The 18,291-nt window shown below is 44.2% G+C and overlaps 1 protein-coding gene across 1 annotated transcript in view; it reads right to left on the minus strand.

Annotated features, from left to right (window-relative positions):
- The window catches only part of TMF1 (TATA element modulatory factor 1), a 36,688-nt gene that overhangs the window by 7,260 nt on the left and 11,137 nt on the right, over nucleotides 1-18,291 (minus strand). Inside the window, exons 6-14 of the mRNA XM_015424810.1 lie at nucleotides 17,984-18,126; nucleotides 14,746-14,912; nucleotides 14,445-14,601; nucleotides 13,248-13,340; nucleotides 6,040-6,196; nucleotides 2,422-2,614; nucleotides 1,806-1,875; nucleotides 1,630-1,722; nucleotides 121-240 (exon numbers count right to left, since the gene is read on the minus strand). Of these exons, the coding sequence (XP_015280296.1) occupies nucleotides 121-240; nucleotides 1,630-1,722; nucleotides 1,806-1,875; nucleotides 2,422-2,614; nucleotides 6,040-6,196; nucleotides 13,248-13,340; nucleotides 14,445-14,601; nucleotides 14,746-14,912; nucleotides 17,984-18,126 (1,193 nt within the window). The remainder of the gene's footprint in view (nucleotides 1-120; nucleotides 241-1,629; nucleotides 1,723-1,805; nucleotides 1,876-2,421; nucleotides 2,615-6,039; nucleotides 6,197-13,247; nucleotides 13,341-14,444; nucleotides 14,602-14,745; nucleotides 14,913-17,983; nucleotides 18,127-18,291) is intronic.

Below are 18,291 nucleotides of genomic sequence, written 5' to 3' on the forward strand. Positions count from 1 at the left end.
TTAAGCATTCTCATATTTCCCAGACAGCTTAGCTGGATATAACTAAAATACTAACAGAAAGACATCGTGATCTACAGTAAATCCCACTCAGAAGCAGCGAGTGCAAAAGTGTTACAGTACCTGGGATATGAAGGAGGCCTGGAGCCCTGCCATATCAACCCCACTCACGGAGCTTGAACGTGACAGCGTTGGAGTACTTGAGACTGTTTCTGTTGTTGACTGAGTAAATAATTTGCGCTCCTTGAGGGAAACATGTAATATCCAGAAAAAAAGAACATGGGTTAGTGTGATTTTCTGAATGAGCACAAATTCATGCCTTACTTGCATCAGGATGAGGGCAAAGGTATAATAAAGCACAGGTTCTGCTCTTACAGTCCGGATGGGCCAATTTTGAATTGTTTAAATAACATAACAGCCTTCGTAATGTAACTTATTCTCACTCAGTTTTGTGGATTTAGTTTTAAAAAATGACTAGTATCCACACAAGAGAATGAACCCCTGAAGTCTCGCAAGCATCTCAAACCTATAGGTAGATCCATAGCTTATGCCTATAAGATTCTTTGTATATTTGTCAATTCAAGGAATCCATAGTATTTTGCAAGCAGATTAAGACACTGGTTGTTAACCTTTAATCCACTACCAACCACCAAGTATAGAAGATCATCAGACATCTCCAAGCCACAAGGAAAAAATTAGGTCATAATAAGGGTACTCTAGACAAGGTAATTTTAGTTACATAGGTATAGTTATGATCTGCGTATTGTATGCATGTATCTCAGGCATGTATTCAATGAGACTCATGTGCCTGAGGCCAATCAGCCAACTTCTTCATGCCAAGCTGAATTCCCATCTGCTGCGTACCACTTTTTAAAAGGCCTGTGAGAAAAACTCAAGATCTGATATTTTATCTACAGACCGGTATAAAACTACTCATCTCCACTGGTTGTCAAAAGCCACTGCAAAGAGGAGAATGAGGCTGCCTAAGTTCCCAAATGCTCCCACCTCACGTTCTGTATAACCCCATGATTTGAAAATTGCCTCCCTGGGGTAGGGTTGCCAGGTCTGGGTTGGAAAATACCTGGAGACTTTGGGGGTGAAGCCAGGAGAGGGCAGGGTTTGCGGAGGGGAAGGGCATCAGCATAGTACAATGCCATAGAGTCCACCCTTCAAAGCAGTCTTTCTCCAGGGGAGCTGATCTCTGTCAGCTGGAGATCAGTTGTAAAAGTGGGAGATCCCCAGGCCCCACCTGGAGGCTGGCAACCCTACCCTGGGGCAATATGGCTCTTGGTAAACATAAACAGGTTTTTTTTCCAATCATGCCCCCGTGAATGTACCTTAATTAGGAACCGGGGGGGGGGGGGGGAATTAAACATTCCTAAATGTAATCAAGACAAAAAATAAGAGGACCAAAGACAGTGTTCATAGACAAGAGGACCAACGGAAAAGGAAGGAGTAAGCCATGCACAAAAAGTAGGACTTAGGTCACTGAAAGCAGATACCCAGGGAAACAAAGGTCACAAAACAAAGTATCATACGAACACATGAAGCTATCTTGTACACAGTCAAACCACTGGTCCATCTAAGCTCACAATTGTTTACTCCGAGTTAGATTCAGGAATGGAAAAGTACCTTTTCTCTTGCTGTTTCTTGTGCAAAGATTGCTTTCTTTTTTTCTTGTTCTACTTTCATTTTCTCCATTTCTAACTGAGTAGCTAACAGCGTCTAAAGAGAGTAACACATTATCTTAACTCAATGGAAACTTTATATTATACTAAAGTTATATTATATCAAGGACTTAAACAAACCTTTTCTTTCTTTGCCTCTTCAGCAGTTTTAATATATTCTTCTTTAAGATTTTCAAGCTCAACTTCATACCTGTGTTAAAGAGAAAGAAAAGTCTGTAGAAAAAAAATCAATAAAATGTATTTCTATTGTTAGTTCATACAACAGAATTTTAAGAAAAAGACAATTCATCTCTGTGTCTGTCTCTGGTTATTTATCTACAGGATGAACGATCCATATTATTAGTGTGCAGAAAGGCCTCATAAGCAAGTTGATACAAAATTTAGACCCACGTAGGACACACCTATTATAATCTTCACTTTGACACAGTTTGGTCATCAATGAGATACACAACCAATTTGTGTGACCTTCACTACAAATGGGTTTAATTTCTAAGACGACTGGTTGGTAAATCCACAGCATCAGCATTCAGGAATGGTTCTCTACCAGACTGATTTTTATTATGTTGCCAGTTAATGGTACAATCCTTTCTGCTTTCTACTGCCTTCAATCAAATGTTCCCAACAAAATTAAAAAGGACCTAGTTTTGAAAGTGACAGATAATGCTAACTTTCCACCTTGGCTACTCAAAACATGCATATCTCCTAGAGGAAGTATACATTTTTAAAAGTAATTTACCGATTGTTTTCATTCTCAAGTTTCTTGAGCCTGGTTTTCTCTGCTTCTAGCTGAGCTTGAAGGCGGCTATTTTCTTGTCTGAGGAGACTATTCTGTGATTCGGCAGAAGATAACTGGATTTTATTGGAAAGAAGTTCTTCTGTAGCAGCGCGTTCTCTTTCCGCCTGGGCCGCTAGGGCAGTTTGAGATTCCCCTAACAATAAAAATGCATTGGACTGCTAAATGTTTCATTTAGGCATCTGTTGTTTGGAGTAACAGCAAAAAACACTCAGCATTTTTCATAAATTTATAGAGATGTTTGCATTATTACTAATCAGTTGAAAGTTTCATTGCTGAATGACAGACTATATGTTTATTTCTCTGTCCTCCCTTACAAAATAATTTGGCTTACTAGACACATTCCATTTTGAATGTATTTTCCCTACTCCTACTTTATCAAACTTTATTTACAATGACCAAGGTCCAAAACACCTACACAATTTGTTCCAGCCGTCTACATACACATACACACTCTTCTCCAGATTGTTCCTAAAAACCAGGGATCTTGTGGAGCAACATTTGATATTGTAGGATGAAACGTGGGAACACACACACAAACCTTGAATATGGAAGTTCTTTTTGATCATACACATGCATATCCTAGCCAGTCAAATCAGTGTACTACCGCAACACAGATGCCAGATTTTCCGTTCTGTGACCCTAGGAGGGGGATGTGGAATGGTACAGTACAGCTCCATCTCATCAGATCTCGGAAGCTAAGCATGGTCAGCACTTGAATGGGAGATTGCCAAGGAAGACTGTACAGAGAAAGACAACAGCAAACCATTGCTGTTTCTCACTTGCCTTTAAACCCATTGCAGGGGTAGCTGTAAATTGGTTGCGAGCTTGATGGCACTTACATGTACATAGACCTAGCAACTTAATAGCCCAGCCTAGCCCAATCTCATCAGAGCTTGGAAGTTAATCAGTGTTGACCATAGGTAGGACTTTGACAGAAAACCATCAAGGAAGACAGAGATTGCTATGTAGAGGAAGGCAATGGCAAACCATCTTTGCTCCTCTCTTGTAATGGAAGCTGTAAAAGGTAAAAAGGATTCCTTTAAGCGGTGGAAAGCTAGTCACAGTGAGGCTGATAAAACAGAACACAGGCTATGGCAAATAAAATGCAAGTCTGTGGTCAGGCAGGCAAAAAGGGAATATGAGGAGCATATAGCAAAAAAATGTAAAGACCAACAATAAAACTTTCTTCAAATACATTAGAAGCAGGAAACCAGCCAGGGAGGCAGTGGGGCCCTTGGATGACCAAGGGATAAAAGGAGTACTGAAGGATGATAGGGAAATGGCTGAGAAGCTAAATGCATTTTTTGCCTCCGTCTTCACTGTGGAAGATGAGAGGTGCTTGCCCACTCCAGAGCCGCTGAGTTCGGGAGGGGTGTTGAAAGACCTGAGTCAGATTGAGGTGACGAGAGAGGAGGTCCCTAAACTGATAGACAACTTAAAAACTGATAAATCACCAGGCCCAGATGGCATACATCCGAGAGTTCTGAAAGAACTCAATTGTGAACTTGTGGATCTCCTGACAAAAATATGTAATCTCTCCTTAAAATCAGCCTCCATTCCTGAGGACTGGAAGGTAGCTAATGTCACTCCCATCTTTAAAAAGGGTTCCAGAGGAGATCCGGGAAATTACAGTCAGTCTGACGTCGCGTCGATACCGGGTAAATTGGTGGAAACCATTATTAAGGAAAGAATTAGTAGGCACATAGATGAACAAAACCTATTGAGGCAGACTCAACATGGGTTCTGTAAGGGAAGATCTTGTCTCACTAACCTGTTAATGTTCTTTGAGGGGGTGAACAAACATGTGGACAAGGGGGATCCAATAGATATTGTTTACCTTGACTTCCAGAAAGCTTTTGATAAAGTTCCTCATCAAAGGCTCCTAAGTAAGCTCAAAAATCATGGGATAAAAGGACAAGTCCTTTTATGGATCAAAAACTGGCTAATTAATAGAAAACAGAGAGTGAGTATAAATGGGCAGTTCTCCCAGTGGAGGGGTGTAAGCAGTGGGGTACCACAGGGATCAGTACTTGGTCCACTGCTTTTTAACTTGTTCATTAATGATTTGGAGTTGGGAGTAAGCAGTGAAGTGGCTAAATTTGCGGATGATACGAAGTTGTTCAGGGTGGTGAAAACCAGTGAGGATTGTGAGGCACTCCAAAGGGATCTGTCAAAGATGGGCGAGTGGGCGTCAACATGGCAAATGGGGTTCAATGTGGCCAAGTGCAAGGTGATGCACATTGGAGCCAAAAATCCTAACTATAAATACACGTTGATGGGGTCTGAACTGGCAGAGACAGATCAAGAGAGAGATCTTGGAGTTGTAGTAGATAACTCACTGAAAATGTCGAGACAGTGTGTGACTGCAATAAAGAAGGCCAATGCTATGCTGGGGATTATTAGGAAGGGTATTGTAAACAGATCAGCCAATATCATAATGCCGCTATATAAATCAATGGTGCGACCTCATCTGGAATACTGTGTGCAATTCTGGTCACCACACCTTAAAAAGGATATTATAGCTTTGGAAAAAGTGCAGAAAAGAGCAACTCGAATGATAAAAGGGTTGGAACACTTTCCCTATGAGGAAAGGTTAAGGCGCTTAGGGCTCTTTAGCTTGGAGAAACGACGACTGAGGGGTGACATGATTGAGGTTTATAAGATTATGCATGGGAAAGAGCAGGTAGAGAAAGAGGTACTTTTCTCCCTTTCTCACAATACAAGAACCCGTGGGCACTCCATGAAATTGCTGAGCGGTCGGGTTAGAACGGATAAAAGGAAGTACTTCTTCACCCAAAGAGTGATTAACACTTGGAATTCACTGCCACAGGAAGTGGTGGCAGCTACAAGCATGGACGGCTTCAAAAGGGAATTAGATAAGCATATGGAGCAGAGGTCCATCAGTGGCTATTAGCCACAAGGTATAGATAGGGACTCTGGGGCAAGTGATGCTCTGTCATCTTGGTGCTTGGGGGGGGTCAACAGTGGGAGGGCTTCTAATGTCCTGGCCCCACTGGTGGACCTCCTGATGGCACTGGTATTTCTGGCCACTGTGGGATACAGAGTGTTGGACTGGATGGGCCTTTGGCCTGATCCAACATTGGCATCTCTTATGTTCTTATGTTCTTACGTTCTTGCTTCGGAAGCCCCATGGTCCTGGGGTTGCCATGAGTCTGTTGCTCCTTCACTACATGCAGTTATTGTTATTTAACCTAGTCCTACTGCATTGTTTCTGGAGATCTTTCCTGACTGACTGAGGTGTCTTTTGTATTTTGTAATCCGCCTTGAGTTTCAGTGAGAAAACTAGGGCATAAATGAAATTATTATTGTTAATAACAATAATAATCATCCTGCATGTTTATGTATACACTTGGATAAACACATGGACTGTTACTTTCAGGAACATATATTTGAATCAAGATCTTAAAATTTTTAACAGAAATTTTAATCAGAATTTAGCTTCTTAATTTTATGCTTTCAGTGGAAGTTCTTGGTGTCCCCATTACATGAAAAATCCTCCCTGATCTTCTTATCAAACTGATAAATCTTTTGCCTTACCCAGCCTATCAGAAAGATTTTTCTCTAGCTTCTCCCAAGACGTGGTCTGTGCTCCCAAGGTCACCTGTAGGTTCTCTATTTGCCGCAAAAGTGGCCTTGTAGCAGAGGTGACACTTTGGCTGAGCTCTTGATTGCGAGTCTCTGCTTCTTGAAGTCTCTAAAATCAGAAATGGGATAAGTGAAGCCCTAGAAGAGCACAAATATAAACATTTAACAGTTCGCCACAATTTAACAAGCAAAATATTATGCCAGAACCGATATTAGCTGTCAATTTTTTGTTTAAAATAAAATTGCAAGTAGTATCCTATAAAACTATATTTGTTTTTTTAAAGAAAGATTCCTTGCCAAGAGGAACCTTGTATCTAGATAAAACAAAAATATGCACATATTGACTGACTCCCAATAATTTCTTTCCTTCTATTTGTCAGGGGAATGGAAAGGAGTAATTGGGCTTATTTTACTACACAGAATCTAGGTACAGCATTTAAAAACTTTGGTCTAGATGCCATGCACCACTGGAGATGCTTGCATGAGTGAATTTTTCTTGTCTCCCCCTTCTTCCAGCAGCTACATCTGAGCTGTGAAAAGATAATGCTGAAGAGCAAGCAGATGGCCCTGCTTGGATGGAAAGCCATGAAACCTGAAGAACTGCCGTGAGAAGGGATAGCAGGTACAATGGCCCCACCTCCCTCCCTGCTGCTTTGGCTGACCCAAGGGGCCAGAAAGAGATGGAGAATTCTGCTCACTTTCCCCATCTCAATGCAGCTATCTGCGTGGTACAGCATTTCACCAACACAAGTCCCCCAGGCTTTTCACAGGTACCTGCTAAAGAAAACTACAAAGACAGAAAAGATCCACCTCCATCACCATCTTGTACTGGCACTGGATAGCATATAGCCCTTTATTTCCCCAGGCAGGTTGAAATGTAGAGGTTCTTGTCCTTTGTACTGTTTTATTACTGTTTGTCTACCTCTTCAAACTGACATGTTACTTTAGTCCTCTGTCAGGCAAGCAAGCAAAATAAAGCTTTTCTTTAAAAATACTGGATAAATATATAAGCCTTCCCCTCTAAGCCTCTAAGAGCTGCTAGGAGAACATTCTGTAGATGAGGAGCCACTGTAGAAAGAAGCATCTTTCTAGTAGCAACGAGGCTGGGGCTCACAGAGGAGGACCTCAGCAGGTGACCACACCTGAGACTGAAAATGGAACTTGAGACCAAAAGAAGTGGAGAATGGTCATTGGTTACTCACCGTGAAGGGTCCTTCTCCTCTGAGGCTTGGAGGACCTCTTGTGGGTGATTCCTATCCATCACTTAGGGAGGTAAGACTAATTTCAATTACTTCCTGTTTCCTGTAGTGGGAGTCACCCTAGGCTCAGTTCTGGTGCTCCAAAAGCAATACACTAACTTAACCACTATAAAAAAGAGAACTTGAACATCAACAACAAGAGTATAGCCAAAATCACAAACATTGGAACAGGAAGAAAAAGGTAATAATAATAATAATTAGAGTGTGAAAGAACAGCATAGTAGATAGAAGAAATGATGATCTGGAAGGGCCAAGATGTCCTCCAAGCCTCAGAGGAGAAGGACCCTTCACGATGAGTAACCAATGGCCATTCTCCCTCTGAGGTGGAGGACATCTTGCGGGACCTCCCAGAGCAGTGTCCCTAATTTTGGGGAGGGTGGTCGTCATCAAGAGTTAGAACAGACTGCAGCACTCTCCATCCGAATGTTGCATCAGCAGAGTCATACATATCTTGTAATGCCTGATGAATGTGGATAACGAAGACCACGTAGCAGCCCTGCAGACTTCCTCCACCGATGCCCTGTTGGCAAAGGCCACATTCGTTGCAGTAGTGCGAAGAGAGTGGGCCCTGATACCTGCAGGAACTCGTTTCATACTCCTGTAGGCTTCAGTAATGCAGGACCTCATAGTGTTGCTTATGGCAGAGTTAGACATCTTTCTCCCTCTGTGAAGAGGAGAAATATTAACGAACATAGCTTCTGTCTGTCTGAAAGAGGCCATTCTGAGAACATAGCATTGAGCGCTCTCCTCACATCCAGTGTATGTCAAACGTTTTCCTCCAGATGGGTTGAATTTGGAGAAAATGATGGCAAACAAATCTCTTGAGATCTGTGAAACTTAGTATTGACCTTTTGGCAAAAAGGTGGAATCTGTTCTCAGAACTACCTTGTCTTTGTGAAAAACAAAGCTCCGACTGAATTGACAGTATGCCTAGTTCCGAAATCCACCTGGCTGAAGTAATGGCTACCAGGAACAAAGTTTTCATCCTCGGGAATTTGAGCAGAATGTGCTACATTGGCTCAAAGGGTTCCATCATAAGAGCTGTGAGAACAGTATTAAGCTTCCAAGTTATAAACCTATGTCTCTGTGGAGAATCCTTGAATGATGCTCCTCTGAGGAAATGACGAATGTGAGAGTGCTGAGAGATGTTAAGGCAATTGTACCGGGGCAGGACCAAAGCCAGGGTCACCATCTGTTTCTTGAGGGTCGCTGCCCTGAGACCATTTACTAGACTGTCCTGTAGGAACTCCAGTAGTGATCTAATTTCTGGATGCAATGGGTCAGCCTTCTTCCACTGAGCCCATCGAACAAAGGTCTTCCAAGTAGTATTGTAGAACCTTGAGGTAGACGGCCTCTAGAGGCCATGATCATATTGATGACTGGCTCTTTGTAGCCTAGTTTTGATAGTTACTCCCTTTCAGTCTCCATGCGGTTAAGCAGAACCACCCTGGCCTGGGATGCTAAATTGAACCTTGAAGCAGCATGTCTTCTGAGACTGGAATGGTTAGAGGAGGAGTCACCACCATCTCCTGTAGCAACATGAACCAAGGATGACAATGCTGGTATGGTGCCACCACTATGATCTCTGCCCTTAGAACTCGTATCCTCCAGAGAAGCTTGGGGAGTATAGGAAGAGGAGGAAATGTATAGAAGAGCCCCTCGTGCCAAGTGAACAGAAGGGCATCCGTGGCCTCCGCCTGGGGATGAAAATATCTGATGTAAAATCTGTTCAGTTGGTTGCTGAGCAGAGAGGCAAATACCATGGAGTTCCCAGTGTCGTCACTATGAGCCGAAAAAACTCTCTTCTGTAGGGACCATTCGCCCTCCTGGACTGTCTGGCAGCTCAGCCAATCAGCTTTGGTGTTGATGACTCCCTTCGCATACTCTGCCCTGATCGATGTCAGATTGAATTCTGCCCAATTCAATAACTGAGTTGCTTCCCTGTGTAGGGCTAAGGACCTGGAACCCCCATTCGATGAGGCAAGCCTTCACTGAGATGTTGTTCATCCGAACAAGGATGTGGATCCCCCTGATCTGAGGGGCGAAGTGTTGAAGGGCCAGCCTAATGGCTCGAAGCTCCAAGAGATTGATTGGCAGTTTCCTTTCTGCTATGGACCATCTGTCCTACACTGGTTGATGGAGTAAAGTGCCCCCCCCCCCCAGTCTGATAGACTGGTGTCATAGAAAATTTTGATCTGGTCCTGGATCCAAAGGGACTTGCCTTGAGACAGAGTGTTCAACTTGATCTACCAGTGCAGACTTAATTTCACCTAAAGATGAGTCTCCCCCACGCAGAAACGTGGGAATCTTTGATGGTGTAAGAAGATTGGAACGTTCATGTATTCCTCTGCCAAGTTGATGGAGGAGAGGAACTCCCCGGGTTGTAAGGATTCCACAATGGATCTGAGGGTCTCCATGCGAAAGTGTCTGGGTTCGACATATCTGTGTAAGTATTTCAATCTAGGATAGCCCTCCAATCCTCGTTCTTTTTGGGGACTGTGAAGAAGATGGAGTAGACCCCAGTCTCTTGATTGTTTACAGGGACAGTTCTATCGCCTGAATTTCCAATAAGTGATTTGTCATAGATCTGGAGGAAAGATCTATCCGTAAGACAAAAGAGTTTTGGTATGGACGTAAAAATAGTTGTAGTTGTCTGGAGTGAAACCTTCCCCATTGTAGCATGTCAAAAGCCACGACCATGAGGCCCATCATTTTGGTCAGGGTGAAGTCCTGGCTTGAATAATTTGGTTAACCTACTCTTTGATCTTTCTGGCCTTTTTGACAGGAAGATAAAGCTTTGTAGCTCGAGTGTCCATCACCACTCCAAGTGTTCCAGACGCTGTGTGAGAGTCAAGAGAGCTTTTCTGCATGTTCACCAGGAACCCAAAGTCTTGCAAGCACTGTGAATGTGAATCCCTTGTTCTCGATGACAAATGGCCAGATGAACCAGGACCTTTGTAAACACCCAGGGAGCTGATGAGAAGCCAAAGGGCAGGGCTTGGAACTGGTTCTGTCTCTCTTTATTGGGTTTTTGTGTATAGGAGAGACGATGAAACGCTGAGGTGAAATTGAATGAAATTCTATCTTGTATCCTTCTGTGACGAAGTCTTTGTCCAGAAGTCAGGATGGGAGGCAGACCATGCTTGGATGAAATGTAGCAGACGCCCCACCACCACCAGTGGATTCAGATAGTCATACCTTTGAGGCTTCGGGGTCCCGATCCCCTTTTGTCCAGTCTGTCGCCACTGGAACCTGTTATGGAAGCCTCTGTAACGAAAGGGCTGATTGTTGCCACCCCATGAGGGTCTTCTGTTGTCTTGCGGAAACCTGGGTAGTGTATGGTATGAACGAAAAGAAGAGGGGCCTGCTGCCGTCTTATCCCCCAAGCTGTACAGCCTTGGGTAGAGTCTTCTTCTTGTTACAGGTTTCCACTAAGATTTCTTTCTTTGTATATTTGTTTCCAGTGGATCCCCGAAGAGCTTGTCTCCCTGAAATGGGTATGCTGTGACGATGGCATTAGATTGGTAATCTGTAGGCCAAACTCTTAGACGATGTGGTGGCGGCTGATGCCATCACCCTGGAAGCAAAGACCATGGTGTCTAGTGTGGCATCGGCAGTATAGGAGATGGCTTTCAAGATCCTACTGGCACCCTCCAGTAGTCTGCGGTTGCTGCCTGGTAACATCTGTATCAATTTATGCACCCACACAATGGTTGCTTTAGACACTGTGGATGCTGCAGCTGGCATATTGATTGCCATGGAAGTGGCCTCATGTCCGTCTTCAGAGAGCAACCCAAAGGACTGAAGGGCAGTCGCTGGTGCAGGTACCTGCAAAAGATCCAAAGCAGATGATATCAAAGGGTACAACTTTTTAACAACCCTTGGAAATGGTTATTGGCTTTGCCGACTCTGCCTTCACATAGAAATCAGGGAAGGGGAAGGGGAAGGCTCTTTTGGAGAAATCAGCTGAAGGAAAGAAATCAATGAGCTCTGTGCCATCTTTCTGCCCTTGGGCATTAGCACTCTTGTCCCCTGCCTTTTGGGGTCACTATATATTGAGTGCTGATAGACAGCGAATACTGAAAAACCTCGCCCTTGAAATATCTAAAGGACTGGTCTGAGACAATCATTTTCCCCATTCATCGTCATTACATGAAAATTCCCCCCCTCCTTTTCACTAGAGACATGTGAGAGGCTATCCCTCTCACGTGAAGGCAGATCAAATAGGCAGTGCTCCTTGGGGGACCCTTTTTGTGCAGCTTTCGTGGGCCAGCTGCCTCTGTTCTTGCACCTCCAAGGAGAGGAGGAGGGGAGGGGGATATAGTAGCCTCATGGCCCCCTGATCAGCAGAAATGTGCTATTTCCTCCCCCATGGCTCTTATAAAGAAGGCCATCACATTTGGAAATAAGGGGACAGACCTGGGATTGCCAACATTACCGCTATGCAACTCATCATCTTCCTCGTCCCCTTGAGAATTATCGGCACAATCACGCCTAGCTCGATGAACCCATTGAACTATAGGTCTCTGGGTGCACTATGTGCGGGATTAGGCTCTGCTCGCCATTCCCGTCTTAAAGCATAGAGTGGCCAGTGGACTCCAAAATGGCCGCTGAGGCTGGTGCGGGCTCCGTAAATGCTGCAGGGTTGTGCAGCTGTTTGGCGCACTTTGGAACGCCATCCTCGCCTTGCTCTGCTCGTTGAGCGTCGGCCACCGCCATGACCCTCTTTTTTGCCGCACCGTCTCTTTGTCTCCAGGGATCCCAGCAGCGTCTATCTCCAGAGTGGAGAGAAATCCATTGCTATCCTCTCTTGATGCCATGGAAGGCGGTCTGGGAGATCCCCTCCCGTTTAAAAGAGCAACCAGCCCAATAATGCTCAACCTCCAAAGGAGGGGGGGAAGAAGAGAGGATAACATATAGGAAGGAAGAAGAAAAGGTTTCTTGTTTTGTTTTTTAAAGTTTCTTCAGAGAGAGGGAACAGCAAAGATGGAAGGAGAAAGTGAAAGTACGTTAACTCAAAAAGATAGGGTTAGGTAGAGGCTACATCTAGCTGCTCTCCCTTCTGAGACAGGAAAAGAACTGAGCCTAGGGTGACTCCCACTACAGGAAACAGGAAGTAATTGAAATTAGTCCTGCCTCCCTGAGTCACCCACAAGATGTCCTCCACCTCAGAGGGAGAACTATACATATAAACAGCTGATTAGAGTTTGGAGGAACAAATGGGAGATGATCTTAATCTGCAACAAGGGAACTCCATAAAGTCACTCATCTGATAAACAGAGATTCTTACATGCTGCAGTGGAGGAAAGGGGATTCAAAAGATGGAGCAGCTTCAGAACGAGGGGTGGGTCTAAGCACAAGTTCTGAAAACCACTGTATTAAATGCTGAAGAGTACTGCAATAAAGTGGACACCACTGGCCCTGCTCTCTTAAGAGTGCATTAAGAGACATTCAACCTTCCAGTGTTAGCCAATTAAGACTCCAATATGGTGCAGACCGTACAGTTTCACACAGATAAGGAACCTCAGATGTGTGGCTCAGATGTGTGGCCCCTTTCACTCAAAGTAGTAAGCATCTTCTTAAAAAATGATTGCAACAAGTCCCCAACAAACTGGAGCTGATGGGAGGGGGGGTAGGGATGTGAGAGTTACCTGTCTACATGCATGTGCATGCAAAGGAATATACAGCTAGCTCTCTGGTCAGCTTAAAAGTGTAGCCTTCAGACACTATAACCCTGTTCATACAAAAAAAAAACCTAACAACTCTTTAAAACTCATTCCTCCCTGTTCTACCTTGCAGGAAGGAAATTAAAAAATTAACTGTGTGTGAATAAAAACAGTTGTAGGGAATGCAAAACACTACAGACAGTTTGACATCATACAGAAGTAATTTCTAGTGTACCTCTTGCAGTTCAGCAATTTCTTGGCGCAAATAATCTTCTTTTCTAGCTGTCTGCTGCTCTGCACGCTGCAGGGCCACTCTTAAATCTGCCACCTGCATAAACAGGAATGAAGATATAGTACGTTGCACTAAACACACAAAACCACTATTACTTGGTCCTTTCATCCATATATCAGTGATATACTGAAACTCCAGTTTGCACTTACACTTGGAACAGACATTGTGTTTAACAGGAATTTTTTTTAATCGCTGCATGAATGATCTGACTGACAAAAAGAAATTCTTCAGTTAAAGCCTCAAGTATATAAACGCAACTTACTTCACCCTGATCTAAATCTGGTTCCTTCATAATAGCATTTTGGCAAGATGGCCCATTTCCCTCTTATCCTTTGCTCCTCACACTTGCAGCATTTCAGGGGCACTCTGAGCAGTGGAGGCTCAATGGGGTGAGAGTTTTGGAAGCCTTACTAGGTACATGAAGCTTGCCACATTGTTTCACAAGGGGAAACCATGACTACTACCCTCACAGCCTGAAATCCACCACTGCCTTGCCTTACCTTATTAGTCAGCCCTCATTCCGTGCAATTCAAAAATATGCCTTTCATCAGTCCCAAGCTGTGAATGACTATGCCAGGTATGCACTCAATCAGATCTCTAAATATTTAAAAAAATTGCTTTGGAAGCACAGTGTTCCCTCTAAGCTGAGTTAGCGTGAGCTAGCTCACAGTTTTTTAGCCTCTGGCTCACACATTGTTGTCTCAGCTCAGGAAGGATGCCTCCAGAGCAAACTAATTTATGCAGTAACCAAATCTCTCGCTCATAACTTTAATACCAGTAGCTCACAAGGTAGAATTTTTTCTCACAAGACTCCACAGTTTAGAGGGAACATTGCTGGTAACTGTGATTTCCAGTTCTGTAATCATGCTTCAACCCAGCTCTATTTCTGCTGTGTGCAGTATGATGTTCTGCTGCACTACTCTCCACTTCTGTAATGCTGTATTAGTACATTCTCTAATTTTGTTAGTTCAACATATCGGATTGTTGTTCCTGAATTTTTTGGTTGCAATTTCCCTTGATTTTCAGCGAGAAAGGCAAACTAGAGTTTGTGCTGCTGTGGTTCAAGTTTTTTAAATGTTAGAGAACACACCAGCGTACCAACTTTTGTCAAAAATACGTATGTCAGTTGTTGTGCCCAACCTGAATTGCTAAAGCTTCTTGTTGCTGACGAGCTTCCTCTTGGGCCTTCTCCAAAGCTAAGCCAAGCTCCTCCTTAGCTTTCATTTCACAACTTAACGCTGCTTCTTGTGCCTCACTGTCCTTTGTAGCGTTAGCTTTATGAAGATCTGCAAGATCTCTGAAAAAATATGATTTTAGAACATAAAAACATGCACATATTTTAGAATACTACAGAAAATACAGTTGACAGTACACTAATGGACAGATTTCAACTTAGTATATTAAAATCTGAATTCATCTATTGTTGCAGAAGTATCCCTACCGATATGAATTATCAAGGGCTGCTTGGACACTCCGGTTCCTCTCTTCAAGCTCTTCTACTTCCACCTGGAGTCTGCTAAGGTCCTTCTCCTGCCGTTCAACCAAACTATTTAGCTGCTTAATGCTCTCCCGGTGCTGTTTCTCAACTTCTTCTTTGCCATCCAATACCTTTTACAATGGAAAGCAACCGCAATCTATCAGTGTGAAATAGCTTCCCATTTACAAAGCACTCTAAATCCAACTCAGTCCAAGAAACCGGAAATAAAGGGTCTTCTAAAAATCTTATTATTGACAAAGAGTAAAATGTGGCTATAGATTATGGAGAACATATAAGTAATGAAGAAAACCCAGCCAGATAATTGGGGTCCACAGCTTGCAAGAATGAGACAGGAAACAGTGATACCTATAACTACGAGACCAAAGTAGTTACCTATAACTACGAAACCAGCAGCTGTGTGTCTCCCTTGGGAAGAGGCCCCCCACACATACATTTCTGTGTGTTTCATATGAAGACACAGGGTAAGAATTTGGATCTTCCTTTAGTATATCTTCAAAACTGAGTTTCATGGCTGTTGTATGTTTACAGATCTTTATTATTTATTTATTTATTTATTATTTTAGATTTCTATCCCGCCTTGCCTGCACATGCAGGCTCAAGGCGGCGTACACAGATTAAAATGCCATAAAATACAAATGCATAGATTAAATACATAGATCACAGTGCAATGCATATACAATGCAATACACAGATTACAAATACATAGACTAAAATACCATGAAGTACAAATGCATAAATGCATAGTGTAAAATTCAAACCCTAATATACATAAAGTACAATTGATAGAGATGGTGTTTACTGGAGTTTAGACCAGTATCCAGTTGTCTTAATGCTGGTAATTTAGCATGGGCCTTGATGGTTGCAGCAGCTGCAGCTTTTAGATTTGGGACAAGGGCAGCCCCATGTAGAGAGCGTTGCAGTAGTCCAATCTCGAAGTGACCATTGCATGGATCACTGTTGCCAGGTCATTGCATTCAAGGAAGGGAACTAACTGCCTAATCAGCCGTAGATGGTAAAAGGCTGCCTTGGCGGTGGCTGCTACCTGGGCCTCCATTGTTAAGGTGGCATCCAAACTCCTGACCCTCAGCGCTGGCACCAATGGTGCCCCATCGAAGGTTGGTAGTGGGATCCCTAACCCCGACCCAGTCTGACTTAGGCACAGGACCTCCGTCTTCGTCAGATTCAATTTCAATCGGCTCAGTCTCAGCCAGCCCACCACATCCTGAAGCGCACGATCCAGGTCCTCTGGGGTAGAGTCGGACTGGCCGCCCAACAACAGATATAGCTGGGTGTCATTCACATATTGGTGACACCCTAGCCCATGCCTCTGAGCAATCTGAGCAAGGGGGCGCATGTAGATGTTAAATAACATTGGGGATAGCACCGCCCCTTGGGGGATCCCCCAAGTCAGCGGGTGCCTCTGGGCCATCTGCTCCCCTAGCGCCACCGACCTTGGAGAAAGGTAGCAAGCCATTGCAAGGCGAGCCCCTGAATCTCTGTGTCGGCAAGGCGGTGGATCAGTAACTGTTGGTCGACCGTGTTGAACACCGCTGACAGGTCTAACAGCAACAGTACCACCGTGCCGCCCCGATCCAGGTGCCTCCGGAGGTCGTCTGTGAGGGCGACCAGTGCCGTCTCCGTCCCATGGCCCAGACGGGAGCCAGACTGGAAAGGGTCTAGCATGGAAGTGTCATCCATAAAGTTCTGTAACTGAATCGCCACCGCTCTCTCAAGTAATTTGCCCAAATAGGGCAAATTTGAGACCAGCCAATAGCTGGCCAATTCAGCCAGGTCCAGAGATGGTTTTTTCAAGAGAGGGCGGACCAACGTTTCCTTGAGTGCTCCCGGGAACAGTGAGGGACTTGTTGATAATATCCCTGAGGGCACCTCAAAACCCCTCATGGCCAGCTGTTATAAGCCATGAAGGGCACGGATCAAGGCTGCACATGGTTGGGCATACTGTTGAGAGCAGTCTGTCAACTTCCTCAAGGCTGAGTGGACTGAAGTAATCCAGAATGGAACCATAAGACGTGCATGGAGCCTCGAGTTTCCTCACTGTCTCAACTGTGGCGGGGAGGTTGCTGCGGAGCGACTTTATCTGCAAAATAGCTCACAAAAACCTCACAGCCGATATCCAATTCCCTAGCATTTGGTCTGCCCTGTGGCAGTTCTGTTAATGATCGAATAGTTCTCAACAATTGTGCCGCGTGTAAGCTAGCAGACGCAACCGTGGCCGCATAGAACTCTCTCTTAGCAGCTTTGACTGCCATCTCATAGGATCTCATAAATGTCCTATGAGATGCTCTTGTTGCTTCGTTGCAAGTGCGTCACCAATGTCTCTCTAGTTGTCTGAACCTTCGTTTCATCAGCCGCAGCTCCTGAGTAAACCAAAGAGCCCACTTAGTATGAGGGCGCAGAGGGCATCGGAGAGCGATCTTGTTGATGGCTGCCAATAGTCGGCCGTGCCAATCCTCGACTAGCTCATCCAGCGAGCCGCCAGGGGGCATAGGTTCCCGCAGAGCCATCTGAAGCCTCTGAGAGTCCATTTGGCTCCGTGGACGAGCTAAAATATGCTCGCCGCCCAAACAGGGTCGGGCGTTCACATGGGCCTTCAGAACGTTCACATGGGCCTTCAGAACATGGTGGTCCAACCATGGTACAGTTGTAGCCATAATTTGGTCCACTGTAACCCCCGCCACGAAGATCAGATCGAGCATGTTCCCTGCTCGGTGAGTGGGGGCCGTAACATATTGGGAGAGTCCCAGCGCCGCCATGGACGTCACCAGGTCCATTGCCTGCGTGGCGGTCGCGTCATCAGCATGGACATTGAAGTCACCCAGGACTAAGAGTCTAGGGTGCTCCAGTGCCCAGCCTGATATGACCTCCAGCAGGCATGGCAGGCTACTTGCCGGTGCATTTAAGAAGAATGAAATCCTACTGCTCCTGAAAGGCCTTCATGTGCCAAGCATGGATTTTGGCCTTATCTTGCTGTTGACTTTACAGTATTTTACTGATTGTTTTTAATTTATTTTTATTTTCATTTTCTCAAGCCTTAGGAAGGCAGGATATTAATATTTTAATTTGATTAAACACTAAATTAAATCAATGTGAACTGGCCCACAGAAAAGACTGTGACTGCACCCCAAGGGGTATCTAGGTGATTTCTAAAAGTTCACCTGACCTGTTTCAGATGCTGTAACTCCTCTTCTAATTCCTTGATTTTTTTACTCTGTTTTGCATAAGTATTTTCTCTTTCCTTCTCCTTTGCTCTCAGTTTCTTAATGATGTTGGAGTTCTGCAACTGCTGTTTTGAAAGCTTTTCTCCTAAAGAGAAGAATGGATCTGAGTAGCTGAAATCAATGCAGATTTATCATAGGCTTTACAATTGACAAACTACTTGGGATTTAAAAGTCTACTTGTTACCATGAAAATCAATAGACAATAGTGACTTAAATCCAGGTATTTCAGCTTCAATAGTATCTAGACTGG

The sequence above is a fragment of the Gekko japonicus genome, unplaced genomic scaffold (genome assembly GCF_001447785.1).
Source record: "Gekko japonicus isolate JY-2015 unplaced genomic scaffold, Gekko_japonicus_V1.1 scaffold942, whole genome shotgun sequence".
NCBI classification, from domain to species: domain Eukaryota; kingdom Metazoa; phylum Chordata; class Lepidosauria; order Squamata; family Gekkonidae; genus Gekko; species Gekko japonicus.